The sequence below is a fragment of the Parasteatoda tepidariorum genome, chromosome 5 (genome assembly GCF_982258835.1).
Source record: "Parasteatoda tepidariorum strain Cologne lab strain chromosome 5, Ptep-v5.0, whole genome shotgun sequence".
In the NCBI taxonomy this organism is placed as follows: Eukaryota; Metazoa; Arthropoda; class Arachnida; order Araneae; family Theridiidae; genus Parasteatoda; species Parasteatoda tepidariorum.
Window position 1 is genome coordinate 106,776,037 of NC_141759.1, and position 22,640 is coordinate 106,798,676.

Below are 22,640 nucleotides of genomic sequence, written 5' to 3' on the forward strand. Positions count from 1 at the left end.
GAAAGTGCTTATTTTTTCATTAACAAAGTGATGATTTTTTGCTTATACAGCCTTTACTATATATACATAACTATAAATACATTGTAATTTAATGCAAAATCCGTTTTAATATGGAGCTTTAAACACAGGATTAAAAGAAGGCACTTAATATGTTACTCTGTTTTATTAATCAGATTAAAAATTCATATTTGGAATTGTATAAATAACAAATAAAGCATGCTTTTTATTTTTATAGGTCTGCTGATGTGATGAAAAATGTTTCCCTTCTAATATCTATGGTAAGTGGACTTTAATAATGTAATTATTTTTAATAAGTTTCTTTTTTTTTGTGTTTGATTGCAGATTTAGGATTTTATGAAACCATTCTTTTGTAATTTTATTAAGAGGGAAGGATCTGGAATAAAAAACAAATAATATATTCTTTCCCTTCCAGAAAAACTTTTAACTTACCATTTCTAACTTATAAGATAATGTTTTGAAAAATCTTATGCACTATTATTATATTCCATTTTTTTATAGAGTATGCAGTATGCATGCAGTTAAAAATAACAATATAAAAACATTTTTAATAATGAAGTATCGATCTTTTTTAAAAGTAAACATCCTTTCTTAAATTGCTAAATCATTGTTATTTTAATTTATCACCAGAAACATCTTTAAATATATGAAACCTATTGTGCATAAAGAAAAGTACTAATAAAATTAAACTAGAGAAAATACATTTTAGAAATCTCACATTTATAATATTCCTTATCACATTCATACATTTTATTGCTTTTAGCTTTCCATAATAATATATAATTCTTTACTATCAAAAGGAAAAGTTTCCATTAAATTCTCCCGACTTAATACGGATTTCAAAGTTCTTATAGATCTTTATTATTTTTTTATAAGTAGACTTAAGTAATATTATTTTGCGTAAAAATAGGCTGATAAGAATATGCTTCCTTATCTAGAGTAATGGTAATAATGGATATTTTATTATTTCCGAAAAAAAGCTAAAAATAAAATTTATTAATTATGTTCGTTTTTCTGATGAACTCTTGATGTTCTGTTTGTTTAAAGAGTTTAAATGAGACATGACTGTCATGTTACTTTCTTATGTTTGTATTTATCTTATAGAATAGGTTACACTTTTATTCTGTGCATCACAGATTTTTCAAAATTCTGTATATGCCTTACTTCCAAAATGACATTGCAAGTTCAGGGTACAAAAAGTGAACTTATGCACCAGAAAAGGCTGTGTATGAATTATATGAAACTCAGGAATAAAACTTTTTTTTTAAAATTCTTTCCCCCCCCCCTTCAATTTGCTTTTTTTCTAAAGCTATCCTGTCTCAAGTAATTATTCACAAAAAATTTAGAACTGACAATTAAATCAAAATTTTTAGTTTATATGTTGTTCATATTTTTTTTTTTTTCATTTTGTTTAGTGAATATTCAAAATCTTTCTTTTGCATAAAATTGAAATGAATTTAAAAAATGATTTAAAAAAATGAATGATGTTGCTCAGACTGATTCTTGCAAATTTCTAAGAAAAATAAAAGTTCTTACTTAGTTAAAAGTTTAATGTAAGCTTGAATTTTTCTAAACCTACATTTTTATATAAAATATAATATTTGATTTTTCTAAAAGGGAAAATTTTGTTGTAGACTGGTCGTGAACATGTTTTGATGCAAGCTGAAGACAGATTATATATCAGTGCTGGCGCTGATATTATACATAATAAACCAGTATCACATGATTGCAAGTTAGAACAAGAATCTGTTGGAATCTCTCGTGAGCAGATGCTGGCTGGTAATAAGCAATGGATAATCATTCCTGTAAGTACATATTTATTGTAATAACAATGCAATGTGTTATGTTATGTGATATGTCTATTTTTGCCCAATGGGGGATGCAATACTTTGAATGTAGCTGAATACACAGCTAAAACTTTTCTTGGTTACCATATTTTTCGTCACAAGGGCCGCACATCGATAAAAAGGAAATTTTTTAAAAAAAAGTTATAGTAAGCGCCGCAATGGCGCTAAACCGCGCATATCAGCATCCTTTTAGAAGAGACCTTTAAATTACCATTTAGAATATCTGTTTAATAAAAAATTTAATTTTTTTATGCATTTCATAAAGTAAAGTTTTAATTTCTAAATTATAATAAAAAATTTCTTTTTCAGCAAAAAAAAAGAAAAGAAAAGCAACAAAAAGTTTTCTCTTTCAGCAAAAAAAAAAAACAAAAGAAAAAGAAAACAGCAAAACGATATAAAATAAAGTTGTTCTTACCAGTCGGCACTGCGCAAAAAGCAGAAGAACAGCAAAAAAAATATTTATATGTTCAGTAGCTGAATTAACGCTGAACTGATTAAAATCCGTAAAACATTGTAATAAGAAAAATGAAATAAAAATTTATTAAAAGAAGGATTTTAAAATAAAAAGATTTTAAAATTTATTGCCGTTAACAATTTGAGGAAAAACTAATATATAATGACGAAACAGCTAATAATAACGAAATAACTAATAATAACAAGAATAAGAAATTACTAAGTAGGCCTCAAAATAATTTTGATGGAATGAGCGAAGGGGAAATAAGTTTCACTTTCACAATCTTTGGGGGTGGAATTTTAGTGGGTAGAATGCCCTCTCCTTCAATGGAAATAACCTAATGAGACTCAACTTAGAAAGAGAAGAAAATGTTTAAAAGAGGGGGGTACCCCACCTCCTCCACGTGTCATTTTTACTGGAGCTGTTTAAGAGGAATCAATCAGTTATATAAAAGCTATAAATGTTGTCTACGAAGAATGTTTAAAATAAAGAATTTTATGACAAATTTTATTTCTTTTAAAAAATAGTCAAAAAGAAAGTATGGAAAGTTATTTCATAATCTTGCATCGAATTTGAAAACAAAATTTCACTGAATTTTAACTAATTTTTTATTAGTTTTTCTTATAAAATTTTTTAATTAAATATCCATAAAATTTAAAATATTCAATATGCATTTTTAAATTTAAAAAAAAAAATAGAATGCTTTTATTATCCTGGGAGAATATATAAATATTTTTTATAATTTAGCGATCCTATTTATTTTTTATTTTTTAATGCTATTAAAATATTACGTAAAGTTTTGGTTTACGGTTTCTCCCCTTCACCAATTAAAGGAATTTTTGCGTACTTTGTAAATATTATTCGAACTAACCATCTTACCCCCAAAACGATCTTGCTGCAAAAACGATCATATCACTATTTCTCGTTCAAGTATTTACATAATATTTATGCATTCTGTCTGTATTTATATTTTTCCTTGTAGATGGCAGCACTACAACTTGTTTTTCTGCCTTCCTTACCATAAATAGCAAACAAATCTTTTTCACCTCAATGATTGTAAAACATAATTTTACATGCACTTCTCTTTTAGCTTACTATGAAAAATGTGTAAGCTAAGCAAAAAAAAATTTTTTTTTTTTTGGGGGGGGGGGGGGGACAGGATAAAAATTAGTTTGTAAGAACTGGAGTTAATATTTTTTTAAAGCATATGTTTGTTGACTTCTAAATCAATACTTTAAAGAAAAAGAATTATAAATTTAGGACCTAATTTCTTTCATCTATTTAATTAGCATCGGTTTTTAATAATATCATTATTTTTTTATAATATTATATTTTATTGTGAATAAATATTACATATTTTCTTGGATGTTTTATTTAACAAATTTTTGTTTATTGACAAATTTCATTGTCATTGACAAGTTTTTATATATTTTTTATTTTATTTGTATGTTATTAATGTAATTTCTGAATGAATTTTATTTTCTATTTAGATATTAAGTCTTCTGTTGAGGATTTTAGTCAAACAAATGTTAGATCATTTGGTCAATTACTCTTTAATATTTAAAGGTTTCAACTCATTGTAGGTGCAAATGGTAAGTTTTATTCACTACTGATTTTTCACCTTTAAATGTTAAACAAAAAAAAAAGAGAAAGAAAGAAAATATATAAAAAGGAAAGGAATTATCCCAATTATTTTGTGTATTCATTTAAAGAATCAAATATTTTATTTTTATTTCTTGAACTTTTTACAGAGATTGTAGAAGCAGAGAGGGGGCTTTAGCCCCTTCTAAAATGGCAATTTTTCACTTAACATTCGATTAATTTATTTCACAATTAAAAAAAAAAAGAATTTTTTTTTGTGTTAGAATTTTTAAAAAAAAATTTCTAATTCAAGTGATCTTTTACATTTGCTTGGTGAAAACTGTTAACCAAATAATCCCTTACTCGTAACACAAAAGAAATATCCGTCCTTATTCCTGGCTAATGTGAAAATTCTTCATTTCATATGTCACAGTGAATAGAATAAAAATAAATACAGTAAAAATATATATTAATTATAGGATATCTTTTATATTAATTTTATGATTAATTATATTACAAAATTTTTGATTTTGTGTGATCTGATGATTATTAATTTTCACATATTAACTAAAGTGTATTATTATTGACTGTGACAATTAAATTTAAAATGAAAGATTATATATGATGCTTTAAAGTGCATATATAAAGCTATTGTTATTCTCCTATTGTGGTCTATTTTTTTTAAATGAAATATCTTATTTGGCATGTCTCTTTTTATTCCTTTTTATGTTAATAACAGCAATCATTAAGTTCATGTTTTTTTTTTAATTCAATGCTTCATTTTGTAGGGATTATTTATTCAGATTAAGCTTAGACGGACTTAAAAAATTAGAGGAAGCTCATTGGTCTGCAAAGTCTGAGGATGTTCTTATGTGCAAACTAAAAGGAAAAAGTGAGGTCTGTATATTAAATGATTATTAGCATTATTGTAAATGTTATTACTTTACATTATAGTTAATTTATAGGATAGAATGGTTCTATTTAATTTTCAGGATTTGATCTTCATTATTTATGTTATCATCATTAATTTACAAGACAAAATTTTTTTTTATATTGTTATGCTATTTTTATTAACTTTGTATTTTCTTGAAAGTTTTTTTGTATTTGCTTTCAAAGTTAAACTATTTTCTGTGAAACTTTTAGAGAAAATCCATTTATAAATGTATTTTTATTATTTTTAAAAAAAAAATAACTATGCTTCTTAACCTTGCTTATTTTTCGCTACATATTCGAGATTGTGACTTTTATATTCATTTTAAAATAATAATTTGTAGTTGAACTAATATTTATTTTTTAGGAAGATTGTATGAATTATATAAAAGTGTTACTGAATCATGGAAATAAGTTATTTGCGTGCGGTACAAATGGATTTTCGCCTGAATGCTCTTGGAGAGATGTAAGTAGAATGTCCTAATTCTTTCCTATGTTTAGATTATAAAAAGCATTCTTTTTTTAAAAACAGAGTTTGCAAAGTTCACGTTTTTTTTATTTTTAAATCAGATTTATTTTATTTAAATCAGGTTCTTTTTTAAATTTAAAATTTTTTTTATTTTTTCTTGCATTTACCTGTCAAATTATCTAATAAAAGGTATTTTATTTAAAGCAATACTATAGTTAATATTTCTAAATTAACATTTACAGTTTCTCTAAATGAACATTTATAATAAATATTTACAATGTGAAGGTGTGGTATACTATAAGGGAAAATAAGCGTATCTGGCTAGCAGGGTAAGTAGGGTTTTTAAAAAGTTCTTAAAGGTACTTATTTCGATTTTCGTTTTTTAAAAGCCCTTAAAGGTGCTTTTTTCATTGGATGTTTTTAAAAAGTGCTTAATTTTCCCTTTTTCAAAATGAGAATTTTCCTTTACCATGTGGATTTTTGGTTTGAATTATGCAAAAATACACAGTTCCCATTGTTCTATTCAGCGTTTTCACTATTAATTCAACCCCAATCTATTTCGGCGTATTGTCAGTCCGTAGCTTTTGAAAACGCCATTCATTTTGCGTGATTCAAAATTTGATGATTTTTGACAATCGTCAAAAACAATGCCAAAAGGTTTTTTTTATATTTTTGACATGATGGTTAAAACAAGATAAAATCGTCAATTGCCAAAAACTTTGGAACCCTGTCTAATTATGATATTTTTTTAAGTGCTTTAAAATATTTTTTGAGTGCTTGAAAAATGCTTAAAAGGTACTTATTTTTTGATGAATAATTTGGCTACGCACCCAGGCTAGCTTCTGTATTTTATTTTTATTTAACAATGTGACTATAGAGGCACACACACATACTACATTCACAGTCACATTAATATATATATATATATAACAAAAGAAGAAAAGATGATGTGCGCTGCATGGCAGGCAACTAATCGTTCGTCCGCTGTCTCATACACTCTCTCTGAGTGTCTCTCTATTCTCTCGCTCGGAGACTTTGCTAGTTTCTTCACAACAATTATTATTTTATTGCAATATACTCTCTATATCTCGAACTTAAATATCACAATAACCTTGTTATGTCAACAAAAAAAAAATCTTATTCCCCTTGACATTACATATCCATCTAATGTTAATTTGAATTCCTATGTCGAAGAATTACTTCTCAAAACCCTGTTGTGTCTAATATTTTTCGAAACAGAAAAATAATTTTTTCATAAAAATCTTCTATTTAATGCATAATTATCTTTTGTCTTACTTTTAAAAATAAAATTATCATTGCTATATTCAGAGTTTTGGTCAACTATCATATTAGATCGCAATCGCGGTTTAACGATTTAATATGCAAGGATCCTTGACTAGGCTAGCGCTGTTACCGCATTAATGAAGACGATTTTGATTTCCTCTGGCTGCAGAGATGTAGATAGCGTTTTGCTATTAAGATGTTAGTTTGTGATGAATGTCGAAGACGAATTGAATCAGAACTCCCGGTTTCATGAGAGGATCAGCGTTGTAACATAGAACGCAATGCATAGTTTCTTTATGTCGATTTTTGTCTTTGGGATTTTGCGTTTTTTGAAGACTATTTTCAATGGGACTTTAAGTCATTTTGCGATCGTTGTGCATTTTATTTCGTCGGAAATAATTGTCGTGTTTCTTGTAAATTATTTTCAGTGAGACTTTTGCAGCGATCATTTCGTTCTGCATTATTTCATACCATTCTTTTTCTGTCTGGGTTTAACGATTCTTATAAATTATTTTTAATAGACCTACTGTTACTTTGCGATTGTTGCACAACCGCTGTTATCTTAAATTTTCGTTCTGAACTTAATAGATTCTCCTGAACTCACTCATTGATTTTTTTTCGATTATTGTTTTTTATTTTAAGCAATACAATTTAATAGGCGTATTTTGTATTTAACTTTGTTATAAAAAGTTAGTTTCATTAAATTTATTAAGTGTGGTTAAGCATAATAATTTGATTGTTTTTCAACCAATAAATGCTCAGTCGATTTTAATTACAAAAAAATTAAACAAAGCTTACCTTTATTTAATTTGCTTTTATTTTTGAGAAAAGGAAAACAAAGTTTAAAAAAAATTTGGTTAACTGATTGGATTGGCTGATTTAAAAAAAAATGGTTTGGCTGATTTTTAAAACAATTTTTTTTTTTAATTATATAAAAAGTTTAGTAATATGTTTTGACGTTTTTAATAATTTAACATTAGTACTTAAAGTAATTTTTTTAAAATTTTTATTAAAATTCTTTCAATACTTGTTTGTTTTATAATTTGTTCGATAGTCAGTATCCTTTTTAAACAAATAAATCTTTAGTCGATTTTGTTTTCAAAAATTAAAATAATAATAAATAATAATAAAAATAAAATAATAAGAAATAAGAAGTTAAAATAAAAAATAATAATAATAAAAAGTTAAAATATTTTTACATTTATGAAGTACAGAATTTGACCATTAGTTAATACTACTTTTTATTATTTTAAATAAGTAAGTAAAAAAGGGTCTAATGATGTTTCAAAAGCATGTTTTTTTTTCAACAAATAATAAAAAAAACATTTTTTTTTTCTAAAGTGAACATTTTTTTGGTTTGTTTTCCACTTTCGTTTTTTTCTTCTTTTAATTTTTAATGCATGTATGTAAAATGATTTGTTAAAGTATTATTATTTTTAAACCAATATATCTTAAATTATTTTTAATTTAAGAAGAATGAAATAAAGCTTGAGTTTGCTTTTACTTTGACTTCTTTATTAATTTAATTGAAAAAATTAAGCAATGATATTGATGTCATAGTAGAATATGTTTATAATTAATATTTTCTTTTGTACTAGATATATTCCTTTTTATTTATTTTTGATTGATTTAAAGATTTCCCATAGGTAATTTTTGAACGTATGCTGAATTACGATACATCACTATATCGTGATGTCTAACTGACGATGTATCACGACTTAAAATTTCTGACATCACCCAGTCCTAATAATAGTATTTGACAATTAAGCTATAATTTTAGTTATTTGGCTACTATTTTTGATAAATTTTTGTTCCTGTTCAGGAAACTATTTTCATAGTTTTAGGCAACTATTTTCATGCTTGAGGATACTAAAAGCAACTATTTTTGTTCACTTTTTACTGTGGCAACCCTGTAAGGGTTTCTTTTTAGAAAAAGGGAGATAAAATAGAAAAAATGATACCCTCCACCCATGTTATTAATTATAAGTGTTAAAATAAGTTTATTGCAATTAGTGCTCCCATGTTTAGTATATGCCCTTTACGAAGTAATATTAAGCTATAAAGTTACCAGTTTGGTGCTGTGTGTTTTTTTGCTTCATTTTCAAATGCATTTAAGTTATGTCATTTTTCCAAATACATATTTTGTGCATTGTCTATATTTTTAAATGTGCATATCAAGCTAAGTTCATTTTCTTGAATCTGCTTTTTGAACTATTTCCAAGAAAAAAAGTTTACCTATACTAATGCCTAACCCAAATTTGCATTTTGTTTTAAAACTGGCTCGTATAAGCACGTTTAAAAGACTCAAGGGGGAAACTGAGTTTAATTGTTCATGTGGTGCCTTAATTATCTGGTTGAATAAAAGTAAAACAGTTTTTGTTCTACCAGATTTTTTTTATTAAATCATACCTCATTCTTGGTTTGTATAATATTAAGTTATGGCCAAAACTTGACCACTATTTTTGCTCAGGGTTCTACATGAAAACCTTTGTAATGAATGTAGGTACTTACTTTTGTAAATTAAAATAAAGACTTAAAACCAATTTACTTATTTATTTTTGTTATAACTAATTTTGTAAAAATTACATTTGTTCATAACTGAGCAACTGGTGGCCACAGAATAGTAAATGTTAAGAAATTTAACTAATAATCTAACACCCAAAAGTTAGGGGGAAATGGAGGAATTTGAATTTAATGCACCTTAAGTCTGATATTTTTTATTTTCCAAACAAAATATAAAAAATAAAATAAATAAAAATTGGTATTGTAATAATTTTTACATAAAAAATTTATTTTCTTTCATTTTTAAAGGGCTAGTATAAGTGTTTTGTAATGCAGTATACTCTTGATAACAAAGTTGAAGGAACTCTAAAAAATTTCTAGACAAGTTCAGAACCAAATATGTTCTAAAACGTAAAAAAAAATTCTTTAATATTATTCTAAAATGTGGAGTCATGGAACATTAGAATAAGTACTGAAAGAGATATTAGTACAATAGTTGACAATAAATATAAATGCAGCAATTATAATTTTATACTTAAAAGTAACACAACAATAATTATGCATTTGGTATATAAATTTTTTTTAACAATAAACTTATATTAATAGTTTAGGGGGGAAACTAACATCGTTTTTGAAATTGCTCATTAATTAATTTTTCTCTTTGAAAAATAGTTGCCAAGTCATTGCTTTCCATGTTCTCACAGAATTTAATGAAATATTTTAATGTGTGGGCAGCATTTTTTCTTGGGACGCAGTAATGTTGACTTTTACACAGTGATTTTTCCGAAAAAATTAATTTTTTACTTCGAAAAGTATTTGACATAACAAGGTTTTGACAAAAAAAAACTCTTCGACATAGGAACTGAAATTGTAAATAAGAAATTGAATTTGTAGTTATAATTGAAATTGTAAATGTGTAATTGAATTTGTATTTGTAATTGAAATTGTAAATATGTTGAATTATAGATATGTGAGGCTAAGGGGCAAAGTACTTGTTTGACATACCAAAGTTTTTAAAATAGCGAGAATATACTATACTTTATGATTAAGAAAAAGGCAGAACTAAAATATATGATCTATTTCAAAAAATTTTCTTTGTTTAAAAATTGATTAATTTGTAACGGATGATTAAAAATCAATATCCTTGTTCCTAACTTGTCAATTTAATTGCTCTTTACAGAACCAAACTTTGTTGCATCATATGAAATTGAAGATATTACACTTATTATTTCTTCTGGGAAGCAGCTGTTGAGTACATAAACTGTGGAAAAGTGAGGCACTTACATCATTGTTTTTTGATTATTATTTTTTTTTCTCATTTTCTGTTTTCTTATTGAAATTTTATAATTACAGGCTATTTATTCAAGAGTTGCCAGAATTTGTAAGAATGGTCCGAGGAGGAAATTTTCTTTTGAAAGGAAAATTTACCACTTTTCTGAAAGCTCGGTTGAACTGTTCAGTTCTGGGAAATTATCCCTTTCCATTTAACTAACTTCAAAGTGTTCATTTTATTGAAAAGAAAGAAATATTCTATGCAACATTTACCACTTCCGTGTAAGTATCTGCAGTACCATTATTCTTCATTACATATGAATTTTTTAAAAATTTTGTTTTGTTTTTGAATTAATTATTGACTTAAATTAAGGCATTTTTTAAATTGCTTAGTAGAAAACTGTGAGAAAGTTGAGTAATTTTAAAAAAAGAAAAACATAATTTAATATTCCCCAAATTTTTGGCTCGGTTCAAATTAGCACAGTTAACAGTGTGTATAAGAATATTACTTTTTCTCTTTACACAAGTTAACTTTTTGTTCAGAAAATTGTAGCTTGTTGCATGGTGAGCTGTATTTATACAGAATCTTTACCAGTGTAAACTCTTTGAGTAATCTTTAAAAATCAATTTACTATGCACTGATCACAAGAATAATCTATAAGAAATTGATGCATTAATTTCCATTGCAAATTTTCTGCTTCTTTGTCAAAATTAGCACAGTCAACAATTTGTATAGAAATATTGCTTTTTCTCTATACACAACAAGTTAACTTTTTATTCAGAAAATTGCAGAGTGTTGCATGGTAAGCTATGCATTTATGAAATCTTTCTAAAGAAAGTAAACTCTTTGGAGTCACAAATTAATATCTGAGCTATTAAAAAAAGCCAAATAAATATTTAATGAATCACTGTTAAAATAGGGTTGATTTCAAAACATCAAAAGCAGTTTCTTCTCTATAACAGAAGTGAAGGTAATTGTTTTAAACATTTTGAATTATATTAAGCAATCAAACTGACTTTGTTTTTTCATGCCTCTTTCCTCTATAGTGATTTGTCAGGGTTTGATAGCAGCTTTTGTTTTTTAATTTCTGAAATAGTAATGTAACCTAGTCTAAAACGTAGCCAAAATTATATTTTATCTTTTTTTTTTGTAATTTTGACCAAATTTTTGTCCAGAGTTCTAAAAAAGTATATTAAAGGAGGCTATCTGTAGTTTTCAAGTCACCTGTTATTCAGTGCCGCATTACTGAAATTTTTTTAAAAAAACATTGTTTGATTATTCCTTTTATGTTAGTACCATGTCTGTTTGGGATTATTAATGTGTATAATCTTTTAAATTTTTAGCACTAATAGATTTTGATTATTCGATGGACACATTTAAATGTAGTATTCCATTACCAGTTACTATACCTAGGGAAAAAATTTAATGAATGTATTGATTTTACTCCTTTGTTTCGCAGAAAAATATTTTTGCCTTATTTATTGTGACAATTTTATATCTTTAACATAGTTTTTGCAAACTATTTGAAGTAATCAAAATTTCATGTGCTGTCAAATATTATAATTTTAAATATTAATAAGAACTAAAACATCTATCACAATAAATGAAATACAATTCTGATTGTTAAAATCAAAATAAGAAAAAAGCAGAGATTTAACACAACTGTTTTTTTTTCAATGTAGTGATTGCAAATTACTTTCCAGATTTAGTCATTTGCTACTTTTAGGAGAAAAATTTTGCTTAAGGATCCAATTTACACTCATGTTTCTTTTTTTTTAAAGGTTGAATACTAAAATAAAAATTTGTAAAGGAAATAGTTTAGAATAATAATTTGTTTTGTATGAATTCTTTTTTCTCTCAACTTTTTATTCCTTCCTTTAAAGGGAATGAAAAATTAAAAAAAAACTAAGTAAAGTACATGACTGACACTCTCATTGTGCCCGTTGATGGACTTCCATAAGATTTGCTTCAATCTGATTCTCAAAAGTAATTGCAAAACACTATTTTTTTTCAAAAAGTAGTGCGCAGCACTATGAACTTTGGAAAAAAAATTAGTGGCTGCAGTAGTTTTATTAATGTTTGTTTTGCAGTTAATAAAATTCATTTTTTGTTTTGGGAATGGTTTATAAACTGTAGACTTATTCTATTGTTTTGTTTGAAGGTGAAGAAAATTCTTGATAGGCCTAGATGTCAACAGCTACAAGAGAATGATCTTTTATGTGCAATAAATGGTCGAGATGTAAGAGTACTACCTCATGCAGATGTTGTCCAAAGATTGCCCCGGAATCGAATCTGCAGAAATCATTGCAGAAAGAGGAGGTTTCTTCTTCAAGGAGTAAAGGAAGAACTAAAGTGAGTTTGTAATTTTGTTAGAATGATGCGCTTCGTGTTTATATATTGTTTTAGAGTAATTTAACTAATTACAGTTCCATTACATCTTAACTATATTCAATCATGCCATTTTTTTATACTATATAAAATTGCCTCAAATGTTTTCTAATTTGATTGCATTTCTGAAAACTTGCCTTTAAAAATTATTATTTTGCAAAATTGGGTTATTGATAATTTTAGCTAATTTTGTATTTTTGATAAATTATTTTTAGCTACATTAATTATACAGAGGTGCCAGCTATTATGTTATATCTCTAATTATAGCGATTTTATTGTCAAGATTATGGCTGAGTATGGATTTTGAGAGTTTCTGTAATCTGTTTAAAATAAAATTTTCTCTCATAACTTCAAAGAGTTGTAAAATTTTGTTGTTTGAAACTGATTAATTATAATTTTTTTTCTACTCCTCAAACAATAAAGAAAAAACAATAGAATGAAACAAGGAACAAAAAAAAAGCAAAGAAATATCATCTTTTCTTCTTCCAACATGCTGTTCTTAAACTTAATCTTCTGTTCCTATAGAAAAACAAAGGAACATAAACTCAAATGTGAAGTGTTGAGAATAAAATTTTTTGTAATGCAAATGTAGGGTGATAAAAACACAATAATGACTCATTCTAATCTAACCAAAGACTAAAACATTGATTTCAAGTAATCAATTTATTTTTATCCTTTCATAATGTTGTGGAAAGTTTTAGCGTTGCATAATTTTTAATTTAATACTTCTATCTAATTGTTTTTTTAATCTAATAATAAATGCCTGCATAATTTAATTAATGTTATGTACCTATATTATTGTACTTGTGTTTTCTGATAGAATGTCACTTCTGTTTATATATTTGTATTCTACTTATACTTCTAAGTGATTCCTAATTACTTGAAATGGCTTCAAACTATAAATCTAATGAAAATAGTGAATTCCAACAACTCGAGTATGCTGATCAACCAATGCTTTGTCATTATGTATAAAAATCGTTTTTCCCTTAAACTTCTTATTTGTAAAATATGCCTTTTTTTATGCATTTAGCATATTTTTTAATTTGAGCTTTAATATTTCATCATAGTAATGGAGTGAAGGGACTTTTTGTACATTAATATCTATGTTCTTATTTGACTAACAATGCTACGCTTTTATTTAATGCTTTATTATTTTGTTTTTGGCCACATGCCAATATATTTAACTATGATTCATTGACAGCCATTTAGTAATTCATATTCTCGTCTGAGTAAGTTTTCTGTTCTAATTCACACATTTGGTTATTGTTTGAAATTACATATTAAGAGTTTTTATGGTGAGCAAAAAAGATGCAAAATAAAATTATCTTTAATTGTTTAGCTCCTCAAGAGCTTTACTTACTTTAGACAAACAAATGTCTCTTGTCATCCTAGTTATTATTATAATTTTTTTTTCAAAGTTAATATTGTCAATTTTTTCTCCTCTTAATGTATTTTCATTAGTGTTTTTGTTAGCGACAATATAGCTAATTTCAGCTTTCGTGTCATCCAATCCTAAATTATATTATTCAAAGAAAATTAGAAAAGTATCTATAAAGATAAAAAATAAATTATAATAGAACCTGTACTTAAATTTTGTTTAAATGGTAGGAAATAGTGCAAAAATATTTATTTAGTTTAAAACTGTAAATTAGAAGAGAGAAAAAAATGTTATTTATAAAAATGTGTGTTTATAACTGCTTCCACAATTCAAAGGAGAAACTGGAATTTTATTTTGATTCTACAGAGCGGGGAAAGTTTTTATAAAAACCTGTAAAATTAATTACCTGGAAAATAATCACTCTCAAATTTGTCAGTAACAGTTATTGAGATTCATGTTGAATAATTCTATGACAATTATTTGTAGCAAAAATTTTACATTTTAGTGAAACTTCTGTGCTTTCCTCCTTATTCAGTTTTTTGTTCACAAAATCTAATATATGACTAAAAAACTGAAAGTTTTTTGATGAAAAATTGCATGTTATAGATAAAATATGGTCTTCATTTTCATTGAAGTTTTCTCCATATACGTGGAAATGTCAGGGAATTTTTTTCTATCTAAAATTGACTGGGAACCCTGCAATGGTTAAAGTTTCACTTTCAAAAATTATCTTTTATTAAAATGAGCATAATCTAACTAATTTGGGTACCAAGTTATTTCACAGTACTAGATTGTAAGTTACGTCAAGTTAGAGAGCTGGTTGTAATATTTTTTTTTCTCCAGAAGTTATGTGTTTTCTTTAGATTTAGAGGACAGTAGTTAATTTATTATTAAAATGAATATATTTAAACTTGATGAGTTAAATATAAATAACTTATGTAAAAAGTAACTTATTTTGTGGCTGTGTTATGTCGTGCATAACACTTTAATTTATTTTTATATAAATTGCTTTAATTGTGAATTTTTTGCTAACCGCTATCCGGAAATCCAAAGTCCAGAAGTATCAACAAATCATCGATCACATCTATATATAAAAACTCTTGTATATTTTATTTAAAAATATTAGAACTAGAATTTATACTTGGCATCTCTTTCACTTGTAAATATTTTTTTCTGGTTGAATAATAAATGTGATTAGAGATAAAAGTAAACTTACACATAATTATTAATTTAAATTATGCTGCATATAATTCATCTAGAATATCATGTTTTGAAAATTTCAATAATTTAAATTTATAAAGATATTTATTTTTTGAATGATTTTATTCAAGAAATTTTCAGGATAGTTTGAGTTGGGCCCACAATCTCCCCTGGTTATATAAATTTTATTTATAATACTAAATTTTATATAGTATCTTTAAAAACTTATAGTTTTTCACTAGGGTTTTTGAAAAATAATTTAAAAAAGTAGCTAAGGGATCTTAAATTGCTCTACATGCTGTTAAAGTGTAAGATAATTTATTAATCCAATTGAAAACCATTGACTTATAACTATTAAAATTGCCAATTCTAAGGTTTAAATGTTTTCTAAGTTATAAATATTTGAATTGAAGAATTTTATTATTCACTAATTTGAGCCTAAACCATTGTTTCAACTCTTTATTTCATGAATAAAATGTTCTGGTGCTAAAGTGCATTAATCGTTATTTTTATTCAAAACAATCTTTTTATTTGCTTAAAAATATTTCTTTGATGTTTAATCTCTTAACTTAAAAAAATATTTTTTTCTGTAGGTAAAATATTTATGGAACTGCAATTTATGCTGTATAATTTATCAGCGATTGAGAAATCCTTCGCCTGTGTTTTTAAGTACCGCTAATGTACATGGGAAGCTCAAACATCAGTTCTGAAACACCACCAAGTAATTATAGAACGATTTTAATACTTTTAAAAAATGTTTCCTTTTTAAGAGTGCAAAATAATTCTCTCCAAATATCCTCCTGAACTTTTCCAAAACTGGAATTTTCTTTTCTTTTCAATTTCTTAGATTTTTATGTTATGAGCAGGTGCTTATTATTTTTCAAATGAAAATGCTTATATTTTAGTATCAAAAATCTAAAAGATGAAATTTGTACTAGTTTGAAAAGTTAGTTGCTATGATAATTTTACAGTTGATTCTTCTAAATAATTTCTAAATCATTCATTTTAAATTGGGTTTAGTTGTTTAATTATTTCTACTTTTCTCATTTGTTTAATTATTTCTATTTTTCTCATTTGGTATAAGCATTTAGTTTTTGGTTCAATCAGGTTTATTTAATTTCTCCCTATTTAAGGTTTTTATTTGAATAGCAGTTCTGTTCCATTTTTTTTTTCATTATGAGATTTAAATCCTATACCTCTAATGAAGGATGCTGGAAAAAACAGCACAAACATTTTTTGATATGACTTAATAATAGATTAGCAAACCTGTGCGTGGTTTAATGTAGACTCTAGACTAGCCATGAACTGAAGAGCCTAGAATGGGCCATACACTGAAATCAATGGGATTGAGGTCTGGCAAGTAGGGTGGCCATTCTTCAGAAATGCATACCCTCCAACTTATGAAGATTTTGAAAATAATTCTTTCTAGTGGTAGCGAACCAAAGTAGAAATTTTTAAAGCAAATGGATCTCTCATAAAACTTTTATCAGAACTTAAGAATCTAGCCATATGGCTTGCACTTTTATAAGTAATAGTGGACAAGTTACGCTAAAATTAATTTTTTTTTAAATATTAAGACATTAATTTAGCTACCGTCTGAAAAGAAGATTTCTGAAACTACGGAAGTTCCGTAGCAGTTGGAGGGTATGGAAATGCAATCGTGCATCTTGCACCATTCTTTTGTTTTTTGACCTTCTGAGCTAATGTGGAGTCTTGTTGAAGCATCCTTTTTCTGCCTACAAAAGAACAATAGTTTTTAGAATGTCTCACTTGTACACTTTTTGATTTATTTTAACACCTTCATTGACAAAAATCAGTGGTGTTATTCCGCTTTCACAAATTCCGCCCCAGACCATGACTAACTTTGTGATGATCAATAATTTCTTGTATTGATTGGAGGGTAAACTGACTATAGTTCTGGAAGTTAAAACTTTGTTTAATGATAAAGTGCGTTTCATTTCTGAAGTTTCTCCAAGTATTGATTTGCGACCCATATCTGAAACTTTAAATAACTGTTTGTGCATCTGAAACGCTGCAAAAATACACCACTTTGAAGGTGGAATTCATTTACTAGTTTAAAAGTCTATTCTTGTTATTATTTGTTATATGTTGTTAATTTGTTTTTCTTTAATGAAATTGAGTAAAAAATTGCTTGCCTTGTTCTTTTTCCTCCATCGTATACTGTGAATGAATTGCTTTTTTTCTATTTTGTTTAGTCTGTATTGCTTTTTGTTTTGCATCTAAAATAGGCCATAATTTATTGTTCTTAAATAAGGAATGACTTGCATGAGCATGGAAGTGACGCTAACTCCCTAGTTTAATGTGTGGAGCCAGACCACATTTCAAATAGGCCTTAATTTAGCTTATTTGAATAACTGTTGTATTTTATTATATATTTCTTTAATATTTAATTTCTTATAAACATTTTATACACATTTAATTTTTTTGAAAAGGTGAACTTTATTTTCAATTAAAATGTATATTATGAGGTATATTTATGATGAACATAAACCTGATAAATTATTAAATTTTAACATTAATAAGCTATAACTGCTCCTATTATGAATGACACATGTCATGCTAAATTTTTATTTCAACTTTTGATGTTTTACTCAGTGATTTTTTTTGTGTTAGTAAACAACCACTCATTTACATAGTTAATGTATGTTCTGTTTTTTTTTATAGAGAATGTCTGGCTGCTATGGATCCTTATTGTGGCTGGAATGAATACAAATTGGCATGTTCTGCCAATCACAGTGGTAATCCTCCTGTCAATTTTTGGCATCAAGAAAGAACTGCTTGCCCAAATAAAAACATACCAGGTATGCATTTTTTAATTTAATATTCTGAGTGCTTTATCTCGACATCTATTTATGATAAAGTTTCTTAATAACATGGAACATGAAAAACTCCTGTACTGATATGATAAATAAGTTGGTTAAAGTGATTAATTTCTGAGAATTTATCATTTTAACTATTTATAATTAAAAATCCATTATTAATATTTGTTGTCTATTTATTACCAAAGTTCATCCGAAATCATTAATAATGACTTGTTAATGCCATAGTTCATTTTTATTCATTAAAATGCATTTCATTGATTTTAGTTACTGAGTAAGGATTTAAAACATTAATGAACCTAATATATTCTTAATATATATAAAATATGTTATAACAGTAGCAGCTTCAAGAATATTTTTAGTTCCATAGTATTAGTATTTTATTGATAGACAAAATATTGAAAAAAAATTCTCCAAAATATTAATGACTTGAATAGATAAAAAATCCATTTAATTCTCCTGAGTTTTTACTACCATTAAATTATTTTAACTCCAGAGCATCTTTAAGTTACTGATAAGCCAAACTCACTTTGTCATAAAAAGACCTGCATCAGTTTATAAGAATTAGGTGAAATCTTTAAAAATAAATGTAGAATTAATAAAAACCAACACATTTAATTAAACGAATAAAATGATAGTTAAAAATATAAATTCTGATTAAGTATTAGGACTTAAACTGGTAAGCAATGTAGTTTCTCAGTTTGCTTCTTAAGCATGAGGATCTATACAACAACACTACTAGATGTATCGATCGGACTGCGAAGGGAACTTGCATCCGAAAGGTTCTGGGTTTGAATTCTGGGCGCCAGGCATGGATGTTCTTTCATTCTCTGTGCTATCTGTCTTTACTGTGGGAGGGCTCACCTAATAGGGTGCCCCTGAAAGAGTGGCTTACAAATCAGGGTAGGCTTTTTGCCAACTGGTTTTTGCCATGCCAGTGCCAGAAACTAGTTATAACTAACCGGTAAAAACCGGCAAAAACTAAATAAACGTCTATATTAGTTCTAGTAATTGCTTAATGACATTTTGTTTAAGTGAACTGAAAAATGTAACTCCATGTAATTGAAACAAACTTTTTAATTCATTGTTTGTAAATATATATTATTTTGTTTAGATTAAATATAAAGAGTGCAGTATTTCAAATGTTTATATAAAATAAAGAATAAAGTAATGTAATTATAAATATAAATACTAGATTTTAGTTTATTATATCAAACTCTGAAATTCAGTAATTATTATCATTTAACTCTTAACATAACTGAATAGAGCTATTTTCAAATATTTTTTTTTTCATTTCAAGACATAATTTGCCTGGCAACAATCCAATTATTATAACAGTAACAGTTTCATTCTTTGCTGTATGTAAGAGGCTCGCCAATATTAAACCAGATTTTGTACTTTATGTCATAGCTTTGCAAAACAAATCGGTCCCATTTCCTGAAACTTATTTTTCCAGTCAAGTTTTGACAACTACCCCAACTGCTACATGGTGGTCCAGTTTTAAAAAAATATGCAATAGATGAAAGTTTCACAAATCTTGCTTGTTCCTTGATGGCAATGCCTGCTAATTCTGCTGGAATTGAGAGAATCTTCTTAAATTTCTTGTTCCTGCATAGCAAAATGAGAAATTGGTTAGGTTTAGAAACTGCATCAAAACTTGTCTTTTGTTATAGATTACTGCAGAGTGCAAACAATGTAATGTTTGATTTTGAATGGTGATAATTTTGTAAATAAATTGTACTTTCTTTAACATTTAATTGTTTTTTTCTATGAATTATCCATTGTATGTCAATCTCAGTACTTACTTTTAAGTCTTTTTCTGAATTTCTGCCAGTTTCTGCCACAAATGTGACCGAAAAGGGTTTCTGCCATGCCAGTTTTAAGCGGTTTCTACCAGTGGTTTTAACCACCTCGGCAGAAACTTGCCAGCCTTGTAGCAAATCTGCCCTGTAAATGCCTGAATTGCAAAATGTTAACACAGGTGGGAAATTAATAAAAAACATTATTAGCTGCATTGAATGTCCTGTCATCCTAAAAGCTATAACAACTGAAAAATTATTAAATTTGCCATCTAGTGATGTTTAATGCCATAGAGTGTCGGAGATCACTACAAGTTTCTGCTTATTATTTATTGTTAATATGTGTGCATTTAGTAAGTGTATGTTTTATTATAGTTGATGGTGGCTGATCTGCATGGAGTGGTTGGCTCGATTGCTCTCAAGTTGGGGAGACTCAGGTTATGGTTGGAGAGGCTGTTTTTGATAGTACTTGTCAGTGCCAACAACGTCAGTGCAATAGTCGAGCTCATGGTAAAGGTTGCGGAGATTTCCAAGGGATTTCGCTTCATTTTACCAACTGCAGTAGTATGATTTTTAATACTTTGTATGTGGATGTACATTTTAATTTTTTGTTTATTAATACTTAACTATACGTAGCAGAAAGTTGCAATGGTAATTTGCATTTAGCATTCTTATGAAACATAAACTACATTTCCTAAATGTAAACTCGACATTTTGTTTAAACAGTAATGCCATTTTGTAATTTACAAAAGCCAATATTTGTTTTAACAAAATTTTAAAAACTTGGTGATTTTTTTTTAAATTTCTAGATTTAGCACCCTGAGTAGTTAACAAATAAGATATTTTAAGATGTTACTATTAAAGTAAAAAATATATTGGCTTTATATAATTGTCTCCATCTGAAATTGTCACAACATTTATGTCATAAGCTGCTGATTTTTCAAAAATCGCTAATTTGTATTGAGCAAAAATGTTACAAGTCCGTTCCTTTTTTTTAAAAAAAATATTTGAACGTAGAGCAAATTGAAAATATATTTCTGTCAGCTCTTTTTGTCAGTAAGAAATTTATCTTACTGCATTCATTTAATTGAATCTAAATAAAGAAATACTAACTTATAGAATTAAAAAAAAAATAATAATGAATCTAGAGAGTTTATTTATGAAAGCTTTCAAATTATGACTTTATTTTAGTAAAAAGAATATCAAATTTGTAGGAGTAAATAATAATCTAGGGACATATAAATCTATAAATATAATATAAATCTAGGTAAATAATATAAATCTAGGGACACAGGATTGCCACTCCACAGGGAGAAAAAACCTGGAATATACAGGGAATTTTAAAATCACCTGAAATAACAGGGAATTTTAGGTTCTTCTTTACAAACTGAGAAAATACGGTGAAATTTATTTCTTACTTTCATATTTTAAGAGTGATGACCACTCAGAGTGCAATAAATGAGTTTTTTAAAAAATGATATTTCAGATAAACTAAACTATTTCATTTACTGTAGCATTATTTGTTTTAAGTATGTTCAGCTGTTTTCCTTAAATTTTTTCAGCAATTAAAAATACTATAACTAGACTAATATTAGGTCTCAATATCTCAATAGCCTAGTGATTGTGTGATTCCTCCTAATATATTGTGTACACGGAAAACACATAGAATCTTTTTTCCAGGTTTGAGTCCTGATAGACTGATTAAATATGCATGCGGAACAGTGCATTTAATTAATGGGTGTAAGAATTTTTTTGTAGGAAATTCAAAAATAAGTAAATGAAATAAATAGGATGCAAACAGTTTCTTATAACTGGTTTTACTTTTTTGAAGTAGGGTGAACAGTCTTACTTTAAGTTCATTCCTTTATGGATTTTTGTACTAGGAAACATAGTTTTATATTTATATTTGAGTATTTCTATTTAATCTGGAATAGCTATTAACTTTTAAAAAAACATTTGTTTTTTGATAACGCTATTGTTCAGTTTTTCAATTCACAGTCAATTTCCTTTAGGCAATAATTTATTTTATTCTGTATAAAGGTTTTCTAATTTATAGAATAAAATTGACATTATTTATTAAAAAATGGAAAAAAAGAGTAAATTTTGAGAGGTCATTTATTAATGTATTCACCTCGGGAATATTTTAAGAAAAAATTTAACGTAAAAAGTAAATTAATATCAGATTTTTCTGAATTAGAAATCTAATATTTTAAAGCAGAAAACGACTAAATACACAAATGTAGCAGTGTGTTTAATCAGTGAATGTAAAAAATTTCTTTTTATCAAAAACTAAAATCTTGATTTAAAAAAAAATTAATGCAGACTGTTGTTTACGACTACTTTTATTTAGTGTTTCACTTTTGGAATTTTATGTAAAAAAAGAAAGAAAAAAAACGTGTTTCCAACATTGTTTCTTCTCACAAAAAATATTTGATTAAATAATGAACTTTGGAGGACTGTCAATTTACAAAACTGTTGTAATTTACAAAAGAATCTTCAAATGCTTGAATATTGTTGCTTAAAATAAAATTAAATTAAACAAGTTTTTGTAAATTTTGATATTAAATCTAATGATGAAGATAAAATTAAATGCATTTCGAATTTATATTTGACACTCAAATCTTATCATTTAGGCATGTTACTAAGCGAAAAATTGGACTTAAAAGGAGTATGAAAT

The 22,640-nt window shown here is 26.6% G+C and overlaps 1 protein-coding gene across 1 annotated transcript; it reads left to right on the top strand.

Annotated features, from left to right (window-relative positions):
• The first annotated feature begins 1,671 nt into the window (after window positions 1–1,671).
• On the top strand, window positions 1,672–22,057 carry LOC147809950 (uncharacterized). Its single transcript, XM_087164711.1, has 10 exons — window positions 1,672–1,823; window positions 3,810–3,911; window positions 4,689–4,797; window positions 5,198–5,296; window positions 10,266–10,356; window positions 10,439–10,639; window positions 12,520–12,710; window positions 15,918–16,045; window positions 18,010–18,146; window positions 20,339–22,057. Exons 8-10 carry the CDS (start codon window positions 16,003–16,005, stop codon window positions 20,531–20,533), a joined length of 375 nt encoding a protein of 124 aa, XP_087020837.1. The 5' UTR covers window positions 1,672–1,823; window positions 3,810–3,911; window positions 4,689–4,797; window positions 5,198–5,296; window positions 10,266–10,356; window positions 10,439–10,639; window positions 12,520–12,710; window positions 15,918–16,002; the 3' UTR covers window positions 20,534–22,057.
• Window positions 22,058–22,640: the final 583 nt, after the last annotated feature.

Bases quoted from the DNA above. Each gene is read 5' to 3' on its own strand.
- LOC147809950 (XM_087164711.1), top strand. From the start codon at position 16,003: ATGTACATGGGAAGCTCAAACATCAGTTCTGAAACACCACCAA. The intron at 16,046-18,009 runs GTAATTATAGAA...TTTTTTTTATAG, and splicing joins CAGTTCTGAAACACCACCAA to AGAATGTCTGGCTGCTATGG. The intron at 18,147-20,338 runs GTATGCATTTTT...GTTTTATTATAG, and splicing joins CCCAAATAAAAACATACCAG to TTGATGGTGGCTGATCTGCA.